At 34.6% G+C, this 23467-nt stretch overlaps 1 protein-coding gene across 1 annotated transcript in view; it reads left to right on the top strand.

Moving 5' to 3' along the window:
- The first annotated feature begins 4214 nt into the window (after positions 1-4214).
- LOC150095877 (uncharacterized) overlaps positions 4215-23467 on the top strand; it is a 710412-nt gene continuing 691159 nt past the window's right edge. The window contains exons 1-3 of the mRNA XM_090409554.1: positions 4215-4261; positions 4361-4467; positions 22404-22619. Coding sequence (XP_090265680.1) covers positions 4215-4261; positions 4361-4467; positions 22404-22619 — 370 coding nt within the window. The remainder of the gene's footprint in view (positions 4262-4360; positions 4468-22403; positions 22620-23467) is intronic.

Genomic DNA, 23467 nt, shown 5'->3' with positions numbered 1-23467 from the left:
GATCCAAAATGCTGCGAAACTTTGCAGGAATACATTGTGAATCATGCGGAAGCGATATCTGAGAGAGAGAGAGAAAAAAAAAATAGTTCAAAAATTCACAGTAGGGGCGTTGTTAACACCAAATGCATAGAATTTACATATCACATATCTCGGCAAGTGCCAGGAGGGTTTAAAAAGATGAACACGGCATATCCCCCTTCATTCTGGTTGCTAATATCGGCCACACTGATGACACTAACCTTGCTCCAACGTGCTTTGCTCGTGATGCTGTACTACTTAAAAAAAAAGTGCAATGTTGTTGCTGCACTCCGCGAATTTTGAAGCCTGAATAAATATTGACGAGGTCCACTATCTCCAATGTGCTCTGCGATGAATTATTAGTGGTTTTGAAAAAACGAGGTTGTTGGGAGTTAGACCTGACACAGGTCGCAAACCACGTTCACAAATGAATGAAGTTGCTACTGCCGTTGTGAAGCAGACCAACGTTTTAGTTGGTTTCTGCAGTGCACGTACTGTATCAACAAGATAAATGGATGTGCCTTACACAACTGTCTGGAAAATTGTACAGAAGATTTTACACTTCTATCCATTCAAGATAATCTTGACGCAGTAGTTGACCCCGCAGGATTTTGAAAAGTCGACTGACATTCGCTTTAACATTCCTTGTTCGAGTGAAGTTGGACGCTGCGTGGCCGTGGATGATTTTGTGAGATGAAGCTCACTTTCACTGTGGCTGTCCATACCCACAATTGCCTGGTATAGGCTATGCAAAACCCACATGTAGTCCAACAAATTCCTTTGCATTCACCCCGAAAGTTTCTGTCTAGTGGGGTTTACAGCTTCGTTTATCATTGGACCATTATTCTTTGAGGACATTCGCCAGTAGGATGCCGTAACCTGCTCAGTTACTGCTGAGAGGCAGTAACTGAGCAGTAAATTGTTTATCATATCTCCATATGATAAACAATTTTGTTGTGACACAGTTACAGCAGCGAATGTGCATGGATAACGTCATTTTCATGCAGGATGGGGTCCTTTCACCCATCGGTTGATCCGTACAGGAGATTCTTCGAGAATATTTCGCGGAAGCCAGAGCAATCAGCCGTGCTTTTCCTACTTGCATGATCGCCTCGTTCACTTGATCTGACCTCCTGTGACTTCTTGCTCTAAGGATTTCTCAAAGACAGGGTTTATCGGGATCATGCTGATAACTTGACAGCACTGAAAGGCAGCATGTGCACAACACCAATTCCGACCAGCTGCGTTCTACGTTAAAAACACAAAATACACACACAAAAAATATCGAGAAGGGAAGCACATTAAACAATACAGTCCATGAATGCATAATAGAAGTGAATAAACTCTGTTATTTATGTTTGTGTCGCTTTTCTTCTTCTCATACAAAGATGAACAGCCTATTTTTCTACCCACTTTAGGGTGAAGGCCTCTCCCATTGAGAGAGGTTTGGGTCTACTACTACTGCCAAGGTGACCCAGTCCGTATTGGGAGAGTGTATCTATACATGGATAAATGAATGCATGAAGGTGGAACACAATCTCAAACATTCATGCCTACGCGGGATTCGAATCCGTAGACTCTTGGTTGGAGAGCGGATACGCTAACCACTCGGCGACATATCATTTAAGAAAAAAACAGTTTATATATATAAATGAAGTAAGGAACCATTGGGGAAAAAATATTGCTTTCATATCCTATTGAGCGTCCATAAATCAGTTGGTTTTGACGAAGCCATTTGAATTCCTTTTCCATCTATGAAGCGAGTAACCTTAAGCTTTGATCAAAGGTGAGTTAGCTGGTATCATACGGAGGTGCAGGAGTTTGGTCAATCAAAACAGGCAAACCGACCCCGCGAACACACACACATCTGCAGACATAGTATCCTGTCTGTAGATATGTGTGTCTAATCTCTCTTCCATTACTCCGAGATGGAAGAGTAAAGAGCCTCACTATCTTTACATTGGGGCTTAAATTTTATATCAGCATTTTGTGTACAGGTATGTGTTTAAGTTGAAGTTATTTTTAGACAAGAAGGCCATCATTTGTAAAAAATATTAGTGGCAAGTGGAATAAGTGACAGGGTATGGAATGACTATCTAATGAACTAAACAAAAAAAAAAGAAAAAAAAAGAAAAATGAAATGAAAATTCAAATGAAAAAAAAGCTATGCAAAATCATTAAATTTACAAAAAAATTATGAATACTATCATAGACATGGGTTAGCTATCTCTGATTGGCTACCAGTAGAGATTGAACTGCCAACTCAGTCTCCAAAAGCTAGATAGGGTTTAAAGGCCTCGCCTACTCCCTATAAGGGAATAAAAGACATTAGCTTATTATTATTATCATATTTTCAAATTAATGTTGGTATCACTGATAACACACAAAAATAAGAGAATAAAATCTTTCTCCAGATCAGTTTGCGTTTTCGATTAACAACTCTTCATTTTTATTTGGTAAGTATTGTCCAAATCAACGAGTTACAGACAGTAACCATGGATTTTTGTTCCCAATAATTCTTTTACCACCTCTCCTCTACCAAACAGGAAAAGTTATCAGAGAATTTAATGTCATTTGCAAATATTCCGTTCATTTTTATGCACTAGCTTTAATGAAAGAAAAATATATTAGTTTTGTGTTATAGAAAGAATACCTTGGAAGATATAAATAAAATAATTAATCAGCTCATTAAAACTCAAATTAATTTGTATTCCCTTGCATGTTATGTCATGTCCAATGGCTTATCAAATTCCAAAGAAGCCAAATAACTGTGCTTTTTTTGAAATCTGATAAATGTTTTGATAAAGCAGTTAATCGATCTTCATCGTGTATTATGGCTCAGTTGCGTGTGTGTGTTCTTCTGGTCAATCTGCTTTTATGAGGATGAAAAACTGTCCACCTCTGTATGAGACCTGCAAAGTTATCTTCAGTTGTACAATCCTGATAAAGGTTCTAGAGGATTCAAACCCAGGCCATTCCAAACAAAGGGCATCATCGAAACCGATCGTCGAAACCGCGGGAGTAAATTTCCTGCTATTTTTGAACCCAGGTCTTTCCAACCACAAGGCTTCATCTGAACCGACTGAGCTATGGATGCGATGGTAACATCAATACTATTTTCAAAACAACATTTAAGGTGCGGCGACGGTCATTAGAAAGGAAAATCTACAAGGTTACTAGTTAAAAAATGTGAACATTTCCTTAGAAAGCATAATAATGTGATAATTATTAAGATCAGCAAATATGGATATTTACCTTCTGTTAAAAATGATTCACTTCTATGCTAATTTTTAAATAAAGCTCTTCTACGGTTGAAATATATCAAAGGAGTTTCGAAATCGAATTCCATTTGATAAATTCCATTTATCAAATGGAATTCGGGCCTGGTTGGCCGACTCTAGCCAACCAGGCCCAGGATACACTAACAACTCGGGCCTGGTTGGCCGAGTTGTTAGTGTATCCGCTCTCTAGCCAAAAGGCTGCAGGTTTTCGAATCCCTCTGCGGGCATGGATGTTTGTGATTATCTGTGGAAATGGTGGTGGTGGGCGTTAGATGGCGTTGGTGTATTGAGAAGTGGAGACAGAGCTGTAGAGTAGGTGCCCTCCCTCGATCAGTCTTTGAACTCCCTGGAGATGCCACGTAATAATAATAATAATAAACTACGCTAGAGAAGAAATATATTATAGGTTCGATTCTACTCATTTACAAGCGAAACCTTCCCCTCTCCCTAGATCTTCTTTTTTAGCAATTCCCGACTGTATTTAATTTTTTTTTCTCTCTCTCTTCGGGAAAAGATTTGAATTTTCCTTATTCAGAAAAATACCGTGTAACATAATTAAGTATATACAATAAGTACTAGTCAGGATTCGGAACATTGTTTCTTATCTACCACGTTTGCAGATAAGAAAGGATGGAAGTATTTTTGAAAACTCTGTCAATTCTATCAATCTACATTCCAAGACTACGACTTCAGTGTTGAGATTGCAAAACTGAAAGCATGTCAAGTATCAACCGTGTAGCCAACTCCAAGGTTGAATGCATGAGCATCCAACCTTGGAGAATATGAATGGTTGAGCCTGGCTACCTATGAATCTCCAGAAAGTAGAGCCAAAATTGCAGTGCATTGTATTAAATGAATAAATCGTTATAAGATTTATTCAAATATCAAGGAAGTTCTGCAAAATTACAGATTAAAATGATTATATCTAAAAGAGATGTTAGTCTCTTCTCATATAACTGCTGGTTATTTTTAATAAGTAACAGCACTATTTACATAGGCCTATTTAAATAATTGCCATATACAATAAATAAATAAATAATTACAGTTTTATTGTTCTTTAGGTACGGTAGTGAGCTGGTCCTGATCACCGATTACAGTCAAAACAACTTCACCAGGGGAGTAGCTGCTAATCATCTCAGGGAAATTGGACATTTATCCTATTGGATAGGTGAGCATTATTGCTATTACCTCTTTATTTACTATACTATTTGAAATTTTCGTTTGAAGAAATTGTTTAATTTTATTTTTCAATGAATACATGAATACAAAAGTAGATAAAAGTTCCCTTTTATGTTTTTCTTTGTTCTCCGGAAAAAAAAATATTGCCCTCCTCTCTCTCTCTCTCCTTTCTTACTCTCTCTCTCTCTCTCTCTCTCTTTCACTAGGCATGCACATTTTCAACGTTTATTTGTATTCCAATATATTACCAGTATAAGTATATAATGATAATACTGACATGACTAGTCCAATTACACAAGCTATCAGTCAGATATGTAGGCATCGAGTGACGCCTTATTGTCAACAGTGATAGCAAGTGAAGGCTGCAAATGAATCAAATTATAACCTATGATAAATTTAGTTAAATCCTTTATCCAGTGAGAGCAAACAAAGTTTGCACCTGAAAATATCTTCAGGACTGAATATAGTGTTCTACTATCTTACCTGGGTAAGTAGTACAACACCAGGCAACTCGTAGCAAAGGTGGAGCAAGCTACCAACACTCCTATCCCAGTATCTCCCGTAATGCAAAACACATCTCCTTGTGGATATGTATAATGTTATGCATTAAGGGATTGGCCAATACCCAGATTAGTTTCGACCTTTATTGAGGTCTCTTCAGTGGGAGCCAGGCCCAGAGTTGGAGATACCAGGCAGAAGCAGTAGCAAGGTCATCTTTACCTATAGGAGTTGCCAAAAGGTTTGCCACCTTCTCCAACTCTGCACGTGGCTCCCACTGAAGAGACCTCGAAGTCGTGTGTAGATGATGGACTGAGTTGTATAGAAGGTAAGTTATGTGGCATAGAATGCCCTCTTGTGATGAGTTTTTGGACTTAGATGAGTCCAAGGAGTTGTCATGCAATAGCAATAATAATCTCATGTAATATTACATAATAATAATCTTTATGATCAGCAGTAGCGGCATCGTCACACACTAAAGAATTTTTTTGGAAGCCCAGTACACAGCCATCAATAACTGAATCCCTTATAGCAAAACACAAAATCTTGAGAATAAAAAAAAAAAATGTAAGACATTATGTATAACTGAGAAGTTATTTTAATAAAACCTACTGTAACAGACATGTATCGCATAACCATAACCAGAGCCGGCGCTAGGGTCTTTGACGCCCGCATGCAATTTCTATCTAAGCGCCGCTATAACGATCCGGGAATGTGTGGTTCTTTTAATAATAAAAATTTAAATTATTTGAAATTTCTTAAATAAATTTTGACAGAACAGCCACACGTTGGTTCGCCAAATGTAACGGTGTTGACTAGGCAGGATAATCGTTAAAAACCCATATATTCAAAAAATTCCCAAAAGTTAAAGCAAATTTTGATAAAGCCACTTCACTTTAATCGTTGAATATAATGATACAGGGTTTATAGCCTTCTCACTGACCCGAATCGCTAACAAAATTAAAATGAATTTTAATTAAAGTTAAAATTTATTTGAACTAAAGTTTAAAAAATTCTTGCATTTTACAAGTTACTAAATTCTTAGTAACTTCTTAGTAACTTGTAATAATTTTTATAAGTGGAACTGTCTTTTCGGAAATTAAAAGAAACTCAAGATAGATGAGAAAATAAGAAAAGAATTCAGAAATAATTAGAACATTTAATAAGTATTCAAAAATAATATCTTTACAGAATAACAGAAAATAAATTAAATTACATAAATATACTTGAAATTTTTTAAATTAAAATTTTAAGGTTTTTGATTTCATATTCACATAAATAGAAATAATGGTCTTAACGTATAATTCCGCACATATATCATTTTCAATAGCTAATTAACGCCAAGCTAACAAGCCTTTTTTGTGACATACTTGTTCTTAAGTAGGTTTTAATCAATTTCAACTTGGAAAAGGAACGTTCACCGCTTGCTACACTAACAGTTGAAGTAAGCAATTGAAAAGTTAGGGAAAGATAAATTATTGGACACAATAAAATTAAGAATATCGAAAGGGCTTTTGAATATTTAAATTACCCTTCCGAAAAATATCCCGGAAAGCACATAACTCGTCATATAGTTTTATTGCATTTACGTTTTTATTGTCGCAGTCCTTCAAGAGAATTTCTAAATCGTCACAAATTTTTCGTAAATCTTCGTTATTAATTTGTAGTAATCTATACAAGAAATTGAAATTATCATATCTTTTAGTTGTTCAAAACGTTCTATTAACGAACACTTTGCAACGTCTAGAAGTGTATAAAAACACATTCACTCTAAATTTATCTTCCGGCGATTGTGGCGTTTCGTCATTATGCTCGTGTCTTCTTTCATCGTCGAACTTCCGTACCAGTTTTAAATTCTTGTTCTCCATCCACCTCTTCACTCAGTTCTTTTGCCGTTTTTAGAACTTCTTTAAAATTTGTATCTGATCAATTCTCTTGTAAGAATATTTTTAAGTTTTCGATAGATTCTAATGCAAGTGTAATATTCATATTTTTGTCTTGAAGCATTTTACTAACAGGGTTTATTCTGTTAAGTAAATCATATCAAGTTATAAGAGAGCAAATAAATTTGTAGTCCTTTATTTTAGCACATGATGTTTGTGCTTCATGCTGAGTTTCTTTATTAACATTTTCATTATTTAAAATTTCAAAAAGTGCATCATAAATTTCTCCTAACTGATATCGTAGATGGCGGATTGCATTAATTTTACTTTCCCATCGCGTTTCTGATGGCTGTTTTAATATTAATTATTTTTACGAAATTTAAAAGGATTGCCCAACGTTTTTAAGAGAATGAAAAGAATTGTATATTTCTTGAATAATTGCAAAGAAACTAATTGTATCTGCATTCACTTTAGCTGCATCGTTAATGATTAAATTTAGAGTATGTGCAGCACATGGCACGTAAAAAGCAAGAGGGTTTTTGTTCAAAAGCAAATTTTGGAGCCTATATTTTCCCCATTGTCATTCCCTTGACCTCGCATGTCTTCAATTGGAATGTTCCATTTTTCCAGTTGTTCCATTATTGTTGCACATAAACCACCTCTTGTGGAACTGATATATCTGCAAAACCTAAAACGTTTTCCCTGATCTTGACAATTCCATTGTCACAGGAAACAAAGCGAATAATAATGGTAATTTGTTCAGTTTTACTTGCATCAGGTGTGCAGTCTAAAATTATGGAATAATATTTGGATTTTAGAATAGATAATAAAATTATATCCCTAATTGCGTTACTTAAAGTTTCCAATATTTCATTTTGACGGTCTTTACTCAAACAGTGTACTCTACTGTTTCGTTGTAGGGCCCTTTCAACATGATTTTCCATAATGGGATCAAACTTCCCAAACAATTCGACTAATTTTCAAAAATTGCCGTTATTTCTTTCGTATAATTTATCAGATGATCCGCGAAAAGCTAAATTTCGGCTACCAACGAATTTTATAATTTCAATCAAGCGTTCTAAAACACTCATCCAATGTTTCTTTTCCGTTTCATACAGGCTTTGAGTCTGGGAATCAATAGTAGTTTTTTTTTTTTAAATTTTTTATCAAGTTCCTTCCATTTTAAGAAATTTTTCATGTGAGTTAAACTAGTCTCATGTCTATGTAAAGTTGTACTTACATTTCTCCAATCGTTATAATCTTCTACAAGACTTATTGGGTGATTCAGTTGATTCAGTAGGTGCAACAAGTTTGCAACAAAAGCAAAAAACAGAATTTAAAGTTTCGGAATAAATGAGCCATGTTCTTGGCACGAGCTCCCCGTTTTTCATTTTTCTATTATAATACGTGTCGCCAAATTTACGACCATATGTATCTATGGGATATATTATATTTTTATTTTGAACAGGCCCCATTTCAATTAAAACAACTCGTAATTTTTCATCAATTCCCCATTCACCTGGATCTTCTAAATTCACAGAGACTAACTGTGTTAGTTTCGTGGTCAACTACAACTAAATCTTGTTGTAGTTGACTAAATCCTAACTATTTTTCACTTAAATTATGTTCAATATTGTTCAATAGTTGCAATAGTACCTTCATGCAAACTGGATGATATGCATTCTTCAACTCTGATTTCTGATGTATCGAGTTGGTTACAATCTGCATCAGATTATTTTAATATTTTAACAAATTTATTAAGAGCCCCAGTTTGTTTCTTAATATCTGCTTCGTTCGCAGCATGACACTTATGATTTTGTGCACCGGATAACTTTTTTTTGTTAATTTTTGATTCCATTTCTATTTTATATTCACAAGAAATTATTACACAACACGACACAGAGACGAAATAATAGTCCGCACTGCGCTACTCTCTACTGAGATGCGTACCTTAAGACTGGTCAACTAGCAACAAATGTTTTGTACGAAAATTCGTTTCTGCACATAAAAACTCTTCACCGTTTCACTTTAGATAGACTGCACTAGACATAAAATTCTGTGCAAGCATTTAGCCTGCTCTATCTGCAAAATTGTAAACAGCCTGCTGATCAAAGAAGCGGCAATATACATTTTTTTTTAAATTTTTATTCAGTGTATACGGCCTCATTTATTTTAATATTGATGATTCTAAGAATTATTTTGTTTTTATGATAAAAATTTTGTTTCCTAAAAATTAACTTATGAACCGTTTCCTAGCGGCGGCGCCCCCATCGTAGCGGCGCCTGCATGCCCACTTCTGCTGGCCCTGGCCATAACCATCTGTACAACTTGGAGTTGTACAGATGGTTATGTACAGTACAGCTGTGAGAGCACATATCTTACCCATGCTATTTCAACAAACACCCCACAATCTAAAACATCTAAACAGTTACTGAATATTAAAACATGAATGATTGGTAAACATGATTAATACAGCAAAACTCGTATAACATCTATATCGTATAAAACATAGAAATCATAATAACAAATGTTAAGAGGAAAAATCATAGGTTATATTAATCCCATGCTCTTCAGAAAAGCTAATTCTAGCTTTGAAATCAGTCAGATTATCCCTCTATATCCTTTCAGATTGCACATTTACTATTGTCATAATTTACCAAACTCACTTCAAAAGATACCATTTACGATTTTCTTTACTTTATTTTCACCATTATTCTCTCTCTCTCTCTCTCTCTCACACACACACACATACGCAGATTAAAAAAGCATGTAATATTTAATACATATATTTCATGCCTTCGAATCATACTTTGCTGTTAACATCACACAATTCCAAATGTGTCAATCATGTGCCACACTATGTTTGTCACTTTTCAAAAAAAATCAGCTAATGCCTTTTTATTCCCATATAGAGAGTAGGCGAGGACGTTTTAGCCCTATCTAACTTTTGAAGACTGAGTGGGCAATTCAATCTCCACTGGTAGCCAATCAGAGATAGTTGGCCCAAGGCTATCACTAATTAAGAATCCCACAGTGAAGATACGGTTCAACAAGTGCCACCATCACGTGGTCCCTAACACAATATTTTTGATGACTGCAATAGTGTGGATTCTAAGGTCGATTTTCTTGAGTTTTATGGGACGAAAAAACCCGTTTTCCCATGCCAGAGATTGCCTAACTCAGAGCCGGTCGAAAAAAAAAAGGCTTAGTAAAAGTTCCTTTAGTCAGCGACTAGACTTGAACTAAAAGTCTATCTTCGGACGGTTTAGTGCTGAGGAGTGCCAACACTACTTCCACCGAGCTACACAGGCTCCACTTTTTAATAGTGTGTACTGATTTTCAAGGTCGTCAGTACTCTAATTAGTTCTTTCAGCATGAAATAACAACGATAATAAATAAAAGAAGGGTTTGATGTGGTTCGATATTAATGTGTTATTGCATGTTTCTTATTGTGCATTTTGTAACTGTTATCATTATTAAACTTAATGCTGTTATTTTTCTTATTGGTATTTAAATAAATTGGCACTGTAGATAAAAGATAATGGAGCCATGAGAAATTTAGAGAATTGCATGGAACTGTATACCATGAAATAATATAGTTCAGGGAAAAGTTGTTAATTTTGCACGGAAAGTGGTAAAGGGAATGTTTGAAGGAACAAACATCGAAGTGGCGTGTGCCATCAATGGTGCTAGATCGGCCGAAGAAAGAACATCGTAGTTCAATTCTAGTCACCACCTAGAGGAACTTTCTAAGCATTTTTTCAACGGGTTCCCGAGTTAGTCGATATCTCGCACAGGCAAGTTTTCTGCATGGAGAAATCTTGGGTCTTTCGTCCCATAAACTCAACCGTAGACCCCACACTATTTTTAGACAATAAACATAGTGTTAAGATTAGGAACCACGAGATGATGGCACTTGGCAGCCGTCTCTCTTCACCGTATGCCATGTGTGATTAGTGATAGCCTTCGGCCATCTATTGCTGATTGGCTACCAGTGGAGATTGAACTGTCCCCTCAGTCTCTAAAAGTTAGATGAAATGGCCTAGCCTTCTCCCTATATGGGAATAAAAAAAGGCATTAACTGATTTTTACTATGTTAATATTAGTTTTATAATTTTCAATATAAATGTTAAAATGCAGTTACATTACCAGTGCAGATGTTATTGTGCATCATCATCATATGCTGTGCTGCTATTAATGTGTTATTGCATGTTTCTTACTGTGCATTTGCAACTGTTATTATTATTATTAAACTTAATGCTGTTATTTTTATTATTGGTATTTAAATAGATTGGCACTGTGGATAAAAGATAATGGATTTAATTTAATGCTATTTAATTTAATGGGAGAATAGATAACATGCTGTGCATTACAGTGATTATATTAGATTCCAGGAAACGAACGAAGCTAGGGATATATGGTGATCATGGTAGATAGCCAGTTGAAGTTCAGAGGGCTTATTGCAAAAGTTGCATATTATCTTATAGGATCACTTGGATGCTGGCAAACACACTGATCCTAAAGGTAGGATCTCTGCAACAGCTTCATATTCTCACGAATTTTTAATATTGATATAATAATGAGCTGTATAATCATCCTTTCATAAAGGACGAATTAAAAATAGCTTTTCTACTCTGTCATGCTAATACAGTTGGTCCCGATAATATCCATTATGAGATATTGTGGGCATGGATGTTTGCAATTGTCTGTGGAAATACTGGTGTAGTTGTGGTTAATTGTAGTTGGTGGAGAGCTGCAGAGTAGGTGTCCTCCGTTGATAAGTCTTTTGGACTCCCTGGAGGTATCACCAGTCGTGGCTCATAAATAAGTACTGTGACACTGCAACAACCCCAAGGAAAAAATGAAAATAAATTTTGTTTGTGTTTATAAATAATAACAATGCTTACAACATTGTATAAATGCAATACAACATGTTAAAGGTTACAGCTTATGTTTTGTCATTGATTGAATAGTTAATAATTGGAATTATTCGATTAACGCTTTAGATTACGAAACAAATGCACTGCGATCTAACACAGTGGCAGAATTATCACGTTCGTCCAATTACAGCTAGACTCGCCGATAATCGTTGCGCTTGTGATTGCACGTTATAAGTGATTCCGACACTACTCGCTTGGGCAGTGTCGCTTACAGATAAATCGTATGCTTGCGCGTGTTCTTTCTATGAGATACGAAACTTTTATTATTGATGCGTGTTCGTGGTGAGGGTGAATTATTTTTTGTAAATCTTATAATTTAATAAGATTTTTGTAAATCTTATTAAACCATAACATATGCTTATTTCTTTATTATAGATACACTGCTGAATTATGACGAGCGTCACTGTTGAAAATATGAAAAGAATTATATTTTGTCAATTATCGTTAAGCGAAAAAAATGCACTGTGATCTAACGCAGTGTCAGAATCATCGCATTCGGCCAATTGCAGCTAGACTCGCCGATATTTGTTTGTGCTTGTCATTGCACGTTACAAGTGATTCCGACACTGCTCGTTTGGGAAGTGTCGCTTACAGATAAAGTGTATGCATGCGCCCATTATTTCTGTGATGCAAAACTTTTATTATTGGTGTTTGTTCGTGGTCAGGGTGAAATATTTTTAATAAAGCAATTTTTTAATATGTAAATGTATTTATTAATTAAAAAAATTATTAATAAAATAAAAAAAAAGAATTTTTTAAAATTTTGTATATGCAGCACCCCCACTTAAAATTTTCACCGGCTGCCACTGGGTGTCACATAATAATATGATCTCATTTACCACTACTACTACTAATACAAATATAACCTGAATTTGGGTGAAAACGTTTAGCGGAATTCTAAAGGAATATCGCTTTAGAAGATGATGCACTAGCAATGGAATCCAGTTTTTGACAGTTCTCAGTTATAGGGATAGTGGTAGTACTTATTTGTTTATAGGAATAAGAGGTGCGTAATTTTTTTTTATTTTTTTTAACCAGAACTGAAAAGGTGTGGCTGGCTATATCGGTGATGTAAGTAGAATAGCAGACGTATGTTGATCGTCTGCAGTTGCTATACATTTGACATTTACCGATGAAATAAGAAGTTATATGTTGCGTTTGTTTTTATTTTATTAAATTACACCATCATAGAGTCCCAGAACCAACGAACCATTGTCTACATCACGCTCTCTACTAACCGTTACATACCATTTTTTAATCTGTTATTTACTTTTTTTTTCTCTTTTTTTTTGGCGGATTTGTAGTACGTCAGACGCGATTTTCGAAACAACAAAAAAAAAAGAAAAAGAAAAAAAGTGCTACTTTAGTATGAGATGGACTTACCTTCAGTTGAAAAAAAAAAGCATTGCTATTTTTCATGATGAAAATGAACTTGGGTCTTTTCTGTCTGAAGTGCACATGTCCCATAACTTTTCCAACTGCATGACAGAACCACTAGATTTAGTATACAGTTAAAGAAAAATTCTGAATTTGTGAATGAAATGATTGTCACATTTGCAGAGTGAGCATTCAATCTAATCTTTATTTCAATCTTTAAATTTGTGCAAACAGTACAAGTTTAAATATTAGTATGTTATTATTATTATCGTAAATGCACATGGGAGAAGAAGTTCATCACCTGCTTATTGGAGACCTGAAGTAGCCTGAATAAGTTCCATGTTTGGTTTCTAGAGCAGGATTGTCAAATTATTAAAAAAATATCAAATTAATAAAAAAAGAAAAAAATACTTTGTCTACCCACAGAATGGATGTACTGTAAGTTTAGAAAAACTTTTCATGGGTGGGAGCTACATAAAAAAAAAAAAAAAAAAAAAAAAAATATATATATATATATATATATATATATTTCCGTGCAGTTAATATTTCATATTAACTGATGCATTTCATAGTGCAACCACATTCCATGTAAAAAATGCCACTTTTCACTCTCTTACTCACCATCTCCTCTCACAACTCGCAGGGATGACCTCTTGTCCCTTTTCCTTCCTCTTGTTCTGTTATATGAAAAATCTCTCCAGTACCATTCCTGTAAATCTGGTTTAAATGTCTCAATCATGTTACCACTTTGTCTTCTCTCCTCCAATCTCTGTGGTTTCCATGTCCTCAGTCAATCCTTTCTTAACTAACATTGCAAACTTCTGATATGATTTTTGTTATCCACTTTGTACCCTTTCCAAGATTAATTTATCTTCTTCAAATCCTAGTGACCAGATCTGAGCAAAGCAATCAAAATGAGACATCGTGAGGACTTTTATGAGTATGCAACCTTCCAATTCAGATCTCAGATTTCAAGAGTTTACATCTAGTTGCATTAAATTGATGTCTCTATTCATTTGCCCATCTGTCCAGTTTATTTAAATCTTCCTGTAGTGCTACCACATTGGCACTTATGTGCCAATATGGTAGCACTTCAGGAATTATACTAATAATCCTTCTAAGCTTCACATCATCTACAAACAGCTGTATATCTTCCTGAACCAGCAACAATATCATTGATGTTAAAAAGTAAAGGTCTCATTACTGATCCCTGTGGAACCCTACTTGTAACCTTTTTTCCCCTTGATACTGTTCCCTCATGTCCCCTCATCAACTCTTTGACATCTATCAGACATCCAGATTTCAAATCTACTTCACTCATCTGCTGTCTGATTGCATGTGTTGCAGCTTAAATATCAACTTATCACATGGTATCCTATCAAATGCTTTTGCAAAATCAAAAAAAAAGAAGAAAAAAAAGAAGCAGAATATGCCTTTCCCCTCGTCAACCACTGTTGTCACTTTATTATAAAAGGCAAGCAAATTTCTGAAAGAACAGTGCCCCTTTGTGAATCCATGCTGACCTTCAGAGATAATATTACCCTTTTGTATACGATCTCTCACTAATTTCTCCATTTTGCCATTTCATTCTATCCATCCACCACTCCATTTAAAAATTTTATTTCTCAAAACTTCCTGGATTGGCCTCACATTTTCTCAACCAGGGACTCCAGGTCTTAAATCTCATCTGCCGTGCATTGCCACATATTTTAGCATCCGAAGTGCAACACTTTGCACTTATTAATATCAACTTGGTGACTTCAATTAATCCAAGCTAGAAGTCTATTCATATCTTCCTGAAGGAATTTGATAGGGGAATCACTACGTATAATTCTCCTAACTTTGCTTTATCAGCAAATAAAACCTTCTTTGGAGGGTTTTTTTGGAGGGGTCATTATCTCCCTTTACTGGACAACTGATTCCTATATATGAATGAAATCAGATAGGATATTCCTGCGGAGGTTTCTGTGGTTAAGAAGTTTAATATAGTTATTCCGGTTTTGTGACCACATGTTTATTAAAGAAAACTGTTTTTAAAACTAAACAAGTACTAAAAACAACACCCGACAAGTTTCGTTAGTCATTAGACTAACATCTTCAGGGGTAAAGAGAACTAAAAGTTTAAAGTACAAACTACTAGAAATTACGAACATTAGTGCATTTGTTGGTATTGTGAACATCCAAACAGTTCATTAAAAAACCAAATAACAGATCTATACAACTGTTAATACATGTTAGCTGGAGACAATGCTATTTGTTGTTGCGTTCTGTGGTTCACGTTCACTCTCTCTGAGGTCTGAAATTGGTAAATTTTTAATAAACGATCACCAAACTCTATTTAAAATCAAACCTTGGTTTTTGTTGCATTACATAGGAATTTTAACCATATTTGCTGCCTCTTTGAATTTTCTTGTGAAACAATTCTTAGCTATATAGGACAAGTTTGTTCTATCCCAGAGTACATCATGACCGGTAGAGGTTATGTGAGGTAGTTCTCAGCTTATACACCAACTGTTGCCATGTGATAATCTTTATCAGATATATACTACTGCATGGTAATCTCCATTTATTAGAGTGCCTTCATGAGGTCAAATAATATCATTTATGAATCTACCTTACAGTGTCAAAACAATTACTGTGCAAGGTCTCACTCAATCAGCAATATATCTCTCTCACATTGAAGCTTAAACTTATTCACACTCCATTTATTGTATCAGCAATGCATTCCACTACTCAGTTAACACTCTCTCCTTGTGTAAAATTATGTTCTTTGCCTTCTTCATGGCTACATTTATATGCAATTATTTGAAATATTCTTAAATGAGGTGACATTTAGACATTAGAACAGTTAGAAACATGTACATATATTTCAATATTGGAGGAAAAGCTATTAGAAATGCAAAATGTTGAAAGGCAATTGAAGTATATCTACTCGTTTAAGTACATTCAAGTAGAGCTGAAACGTAGAAGTATAATTACTGCCAAATTACCTTGATGGATACTAAACGAGCAATTATTATGGATGACTTAAATTATCCACATATTGACTGGGTAGCAGAGAAAACTCATGATAAGAATGATGGAGAATTTATTGAGCTGCTGTGAGCAGCTTATCAGTATATCTTAAGCAGCATATTAATTAAAAAAACAACTCGAGAACAAAGACTGTTAGACACCTTCGGATGCCATGATCAAATCTAAGTATCGAAGATCATAGTATCGAAGAAGTCACATCAGTTAATGATGTGACTGTTTTACTACCAATGATTCATGTACTGACCTGGAAAGTAGCAATTGTGTGGGTGTTCTAGTTAAGACAGATTACATGCTGAGCTATGAATCTCAAAATTTTGACAAACTCAAGAGAATGCTGTCCTTGGTCCCATGTTATCAGTTACTGAATGGGAGGGATACCATCAATGCATGGGAAGCTTTGAAAAGATGCTTAAATGATGCAGTAGCTAAATGTGTCCTTAGGGTTTCAAGAACAAATAGGACGGGAGTGAAATGGATGTGCAGTCTAATTAAGCAAGAGATCCATGAGTAGAAGATGATATGGAAGGAATATTATGAGAATAAGAGTGAAAGGAGTTATGAAATATATAAAGCACATGTCAAAAAAGTTACAAGCATTGTACGAAAGTTAAGTCATGTATAAAAATAAATTGGCTTATATGGTTATGAAACCTGTATTGTGAAAGCAGAGGACTAGAAAATAATTGCAGCATTTGTCATGTACTTTTGGAAATTATTACTAGAAGTAAATATGCAAGAAAGAAAATCCAGTGAAGAAGTCTTATGTGAAATACAGAAAATTGAGTTTTGAAGAAGACAATTATAGGAATGAAAATGAAATTTCTGGGATACATTGAATTGTAAACATATTAGAAGGGAAGATATCAGGGAAAAGAAAAAAGAGGGCAATCCAAATCATTATTAGGAGATGTTCTTAAATTAATTGGAAGACTCTACAAACTATTAGACAGTCAATCTAGAAACAGGAAGATTTGGAATGTGTTCCTTAGTGATGATGATGAGAGAAATTAGCAAAACACCAAGTTAATGGTATATAGGACTGTTCAAAACAGTTTTAATTTGTAAGAAATCTGAAAGTTAGTTTGTAGAGGGGGGGGAGGGGGGAATGACTAGAGGTGGAGATATCTCCCATATCAGATATGAATACCTGATATCACAGATATCAGAGTTTATTATTATTATGTAACACCTCCAGGGAGTCCAAAGACTCATTGAGGGAGGGTACCTACTCTACAACTCTCCACCAACCACAATTACCTTCATCATCTACACCAGTGTTTCTCAAAGTGTGGTACACGTACCCCCGGGGGGGTAGGCGAAAGGTTGTTAGGGGTACGTGGCAATTTTCGGCTATGCATAATTAAAGGAATTATATTTTCCAACAAACAGTGCAATTAGAGACAACCGGAATAAAATGGCACTAACTAATGAATCGCATCCCTTCTCCAATAGAAACTGCTGTATAGACCAAGCAAAACCATATGTTGCCGGTAGAACATAAATTTTTGCTTGACACCACCCCCGTTGTTAACGTGTTAAAACTAAGAAATGTATAGTGAATGTGTTTCATATATTATGGAATTCGGTTGAAGGGAATTAGCATTTTAACTCAACTGTTGAAATGCTAATTTGTCTTTGGTTCATGCGATGTTTTGTTAATACCGTACCAATCATATGCAGTTCTTTGCTGCTCTACATATCTCAAGTCTTGTAAATTACTGGTAATTTTTGCTTGAAATAATGGGAAAGAAGATGACTTTGACAATGCACACAAAGAAACTGTTCTCGATGCCAAAAGTAGGGATAGCGAGTAGGAGCTTCTTGGTAAGTCGCACCATTTTCAGTTTTTTTCTGAAAACTTTAGTTTCCGAAAATTCCCGCATGTATCTCGCAGCATGATTTTTTAGCTTTAATTTTGGGAAAAAAGTTAGAGTTATATTCGAGTAAATACAGTATTTTTTTAGCTTTCAAATTCTTACGTATGGATCACTGGTTAAAGATTGGATTTATAAAACCCCCAAAAGAGAGCAATATAGCAAATACAAGTAGCTGTAAGCAACAAGAAAACATTGATATTGTCTGGATCAAATGAAATCGATGAGTGTCTCATCTGACATCTCTAGAGAACCAAAATTTAAAAATAAATCATATTTTTTGTTTACATGAACATATAAATTCAAATAAAATAGATATTTAATTTTAATCAATATTTTAAATTAATTTAATAATTTAAATTAATTATTTTTTAATTAATCAATTTATTTTTAAGTAATTAATGAATTTATTTTTTAATTAATTAATTCGGGGGTACTTGGTAATAATGAAAATTTAAGAAGGGGTACGCAGATATCTGAAGTTTGAGAAACACTGATCTACGCCAACGGCATCTAATGCCGACTGCCATCACCTAGTATTTTCACAGACAATCACAAACATCATGCCCAATGCAGAATTCGAATCCACAGCTGGAGAGTAGATTTTGGCTGTAGAGTAGATATGCCAAATTCGGCCAACCAGACCGGCAAAGTTCTTGGGAGAAGATGGTATTATTTATAGGTAATATTAAAAATAAAGATATTTTTGACATTATTTGTATTAAAGAATGTGTGAATAGAGCCAGTCCAAGATGGTATGATTACTTAAACACAATGAAACGCAATGGGCCAGTAATAGTTACCAAAATAGATGTCTGACCAGGAAAAAATCCATAGAAAGATTATGATCTAGGTGGTTTGCTGCATTTAGTTATGCCTTAGAAGACTGAAATGTAAGATCTGATAACATTAGTGAAGTTGTCAAATAATGGATTAATTTGGAAAATATTACTAATTGAAAGTTATTAGTAATATAAACTAAATTATGTGACTAACATACATCTTTTGTGCATTCCATGAGGATAAATACTAGGAAATAGTGATAATATAATTTTATCAATATGTGGAAAAATATGAAATTTCAACACACTGATTGGACATTTTCAAGCATGTATCATAAAATATATGATAACTATGCTATTCATTATCTTGCAACACTGTCACTGCCAAAAACAGAAAAAAAAAATGTTGGAATAGAAGATATTAAATACTTGTTGGAATAGAAGATATTAAAAAAAAGTGAGAGTGAATTATATAAATTCTTCTAAAAGAAAAGAGGAAATATAATTAATTTTATTTATATTCAGATTAAAAATGTATCTCTGATTTAATATGCACTGAAAGTAAATAAATTGCATTGAACTAAGTATAAACTATAAACAACATTATTTTCAGCAGTACATTTTTATTTAGCCATCAATTATATATCTCTAAACCAAAGATTATGATGTTCTACGAATTGTATAAAGGAAATGAATAGTCATTGAAATGTATGGAAATTATTTAGTCGTTATATTGATTCCCAGTTGGTTCCGAAATATTTTATGTCGTTTTTCACTATCTCCAAAGATGTCAGAAATATTCTTCTTAAATAGTTCTGCTAAAGGGAATCGTCATGAACACTTCCAAATATATCTATGTGTTGCAAGACACAAGTCCCTGGTTCAGGAAAGACAAAGAAACGACATATACAAAAATTTTATAATAATATACAATATTATTATACAATAATATATATAATTATACTATAATACAATTATTATACAATATACAATAATATATAGTAAAACATAATAACATTTTCTTTTTATTATTGTAGTATTAAAATATAATTTTTTTAAGAAATGAGATCTAATTTTTTAAAAAATTTTTTTTAATTTGAATGGTATGGTGTGTAATCAATATTTTGCTCTTGGTTCAAAAAATATGAGGGCTGCATGATGGGGGGGGCTCTTCATAGCCTTTCAAGGAATGCAGAAAACCAGTCATGACTTCTGAATTCCTTACCTTCTCATGGTGCACCCAGTTAGTAGGTATATGCCCGAATAGTGAATGAACGAGGATGAACAGTTTGAGATTTAGCTAATTAAATTGTATTCTGTATTGGTTTAAATTGAACGAAAGTAGTGATACAATAAGATAAAATGTTATGTTGGCTGAGGTATATTATTATTACCCCAAGATTTCATGGAGTCAAAGACTCATCTGGGAGGTCCTTTTATCACACACACACACACACACACACACACACATCTCATCATACCGAGCCTTAAACACACTCAAACTCCTTGCAGACACCACAATCTCAGGCAAGGCATTCCAATCATTCACAACTCTGCACGAAAAAAACCTGCCTCTCGCTCCCCTATTCACACCCCCTTTATACAGTTTCCAGAGATGACCTCTGGTTCTCCCCTGATTTCCCACTATTCTCTGTAGAACTTCTCCACCATTGATTTTATAACAACCGCTTACCAACTTGTAGGTCTCTATCATATCTCCCCTCTTGCTCCTCTCCACCAGACTCTGCAAATTACATCTTCTCAATCTTTCCTCATACTCAACATTCCACAGGTCAGAAACTACCTTAGTCAGTCGCCTTTGGACTCTTTCCAACATCTCTTCATCTTTCTGAAAACCCAGTGACCAAATCTGGGCACAGTAGTCCATGTGTGGCCTAATCAAAGCCTTATACAACGGAACAAGAATCTCCCTACTTCTACACGTCAGTGTCCTCCGCATCATTCCCAGAAGCCTTTGTGTTGTCTTCACAATTTTGGCGATGTGTCCCCTAAATTTTAGATCCTTATCCACTACCACCCCCAGATCTCTTATTTCCTCTACCTCCAACTCTCACCAAGCATAAATTCTACATCCCATCTTTGTTTTCCAAATTTTAAAACCTTACATTTTGCAACATTGAACTCGCATCCCCATTTCTGTGCCCAATCACTCAATTTATTCAAGTCTTCTTGCAAGGCCACGAAATCTTTACTACTCTTTATGGTTCATCTCAACTTTGCATCATCTGTAAACAACTGAATATCTCCATCCAAATCTTCACCAATATCATTAATATACAAGTTAAACAGCAATGGCCCTAAAACAGACCCCTGAGGTACTCCACTAGTGATTTTCCTTTTCCTGGATATTGCACCCCCCAGTCTCCAATCCAGTGCACTAATCTAATATCCAACCCCATCACCCAGTTAAACACTGCCCTCCACTGTTCGTCAGGGAATTAGGGAATTTACACATAAAGGTGCATGCATATGCATGCACTTTTATGTCTAAAATAGGACAAGAGTTCATATAAAATTTTTTTAATATCTTGCTGGATTACTTTTCACAGTGTATTGATGCTCTTTGGTTAGATAGCGCTAGGGTTGAATCCTGATCAGTATGTGAAAAAAATTTATAAGGAATTTTCAGCTGAAGGCAAGTTAGTCGTTATCATATGGGGGTAGGATTATTTTCTTTCAGAAGCATTTTTTTTTTCTACTATAAAAAACAGACTACTTATGCATGTAATTTACTAACTAAGTACTTTTTAATCAATAGGATTAATGGCCAGTTTGTTGTAAAAATTACATTTATGAGAATCCAAATTAGGCAGGAGAAGGCAAGATATGTAAATATGTCAAGGGTAAATAAATATTTATATTTAATTAGGAATATTTCTGCAATGCCCTCCTATTTGCCATATTTCATTTGTTATATTTCTCCCTCATTTTTTCCCTCCATTTCTTTCTTATTATTTATTTTATTCTTTGTTTGCTGCTATAGATAAACCACTCCATTTGATGCAAAATTAAAGATAATCAATAATACTATTTAGTGATGGATTGTTTATTTTTTGCTAATGTAAAAATATATCAGCAACTAGCAGTGCAACTAGTTTGCTGGGTTATTATGATTAAGTGCTCTGTTATAACAAATGTATAATTCAACTGTATCATAGAATGGTCAATAAGTAATTACATGAAGGGCATGTCACTTTATATCCAGGTATTTTACTCGTTTTTTTTTTTTTTTTTTTTTTTTTTACTTTTCTTGAATATAACAACATTTGTAGAAAAAAAAACAAAAACATATAATTGATAGCTGAATAGCTGATCAAAGAAATTTGTGTTTTGTGCAGTGGGAAAAAAAAATCCCTCTGTGACTAAGGGTTATATTTTGTATTTTATTGTATATTGCTATTTTGTGTGATAATAGAATAGTCATTTAAAAAATATCAGCATGTAATTGAAAAAATTCTATCCTTTTTACACCATCTTACAAATGCTCTTATTCAATTTTTTTATTTTATCGTAGGTCTCACTTCAGTTGATAATCTTTCCACCAACACTTTGGAGTCTGCAGGTGGAACCTTTGTTTCTAAATATGTAGGATTCTGGGATCTAGATCAACCCCAACCTAAACATGGTCACTGTGTCCGTGCCAAATTAAAAGGAGAAAACCAAGTCTGGGAACTTGCACCATGTGAAGTTCTTATGCCCTTCATCTGTCACCTCCATGCATGCCATAAAGGTATAATAACTTGTTATTTACATTAATTCACTAAACAAATGCTTTTTGGATATGTAATTTGTCATATAAGGTAATTTATAATTTTTTATGAATGGAAGAAAAAAAGAATTTTAGCACTAAATAGGAAAAGCTAAAAATGCTATGAAGTATCATAATAAAAATAATGAAACTATTTAGTGTTGAAAGTTTATTTTTCACTTGGTTAGACTATAATAAATTTAGTTTAATCCTTTATCCAAGCGTGAGCAAACAAAGTTTGCACCTGAAAATATCTTCAGGACTGAATATGGTGTTGTACTACCTTACTGGGGTAAGGTAGTACAACACCGGGCAACTCGTAGCAAAGATGGACCAAGCTAACATCACTCCTATCCCAGTATCTCCCATAATGCAAAATACATCTCCTTGCGGATATGTATAATGTTATGCATTAAGGGATTGGCCACTACCCAGCTAGTTTCGACCTTTATTGAGGTCTCTTCAGTGGGAGCCAGGCCCAGAGGTGGAGATACCAGGCAGAAGTAATAGCGAGGTCATCTTTACCTATAGGAGTTGCCAAAATGTGTGCCACCTTTTTTATTAATTACTCTGGATTTAGAGAAAGATGTTGAAAGTTTATTTTTCACTTGGTTAGACTATAATTCACTTGGTTAGACTTTCAACATCTCTCTCTAAATCCAGAGTAATTTAATAAAAAAGGTGGCACACCTTTTGCCGACTCCTATAGGTAAAGATGACCTCGCTATTGCTTCTGCCTGGTATCTTCACCTCTGGGCCTGGCTCCCACTGAAGAGATCTCAATAAAGGTTGAAACTAGTCTGGATAGTGGCCAATCCCTTAATGCATAA

This window comes from Typopeltis vanoorti, chromosome 19, assembly GCF_054136105.1.
Source record: "Typopeltis vanoorti isolate ZY-2024b chromosome 19, IOZ_Tvanoo_1.0, whole genome shotgun sequence".
NCBI lineage: Eukaryota > Metazoa > Arthropoda > Arachnida > Uropygi > Thelyphonidae > Typopeltis > Typopeltis vanoorti.
This window is presented reverse-complemented; position numbering and strand designations above follow the sequence as displayed.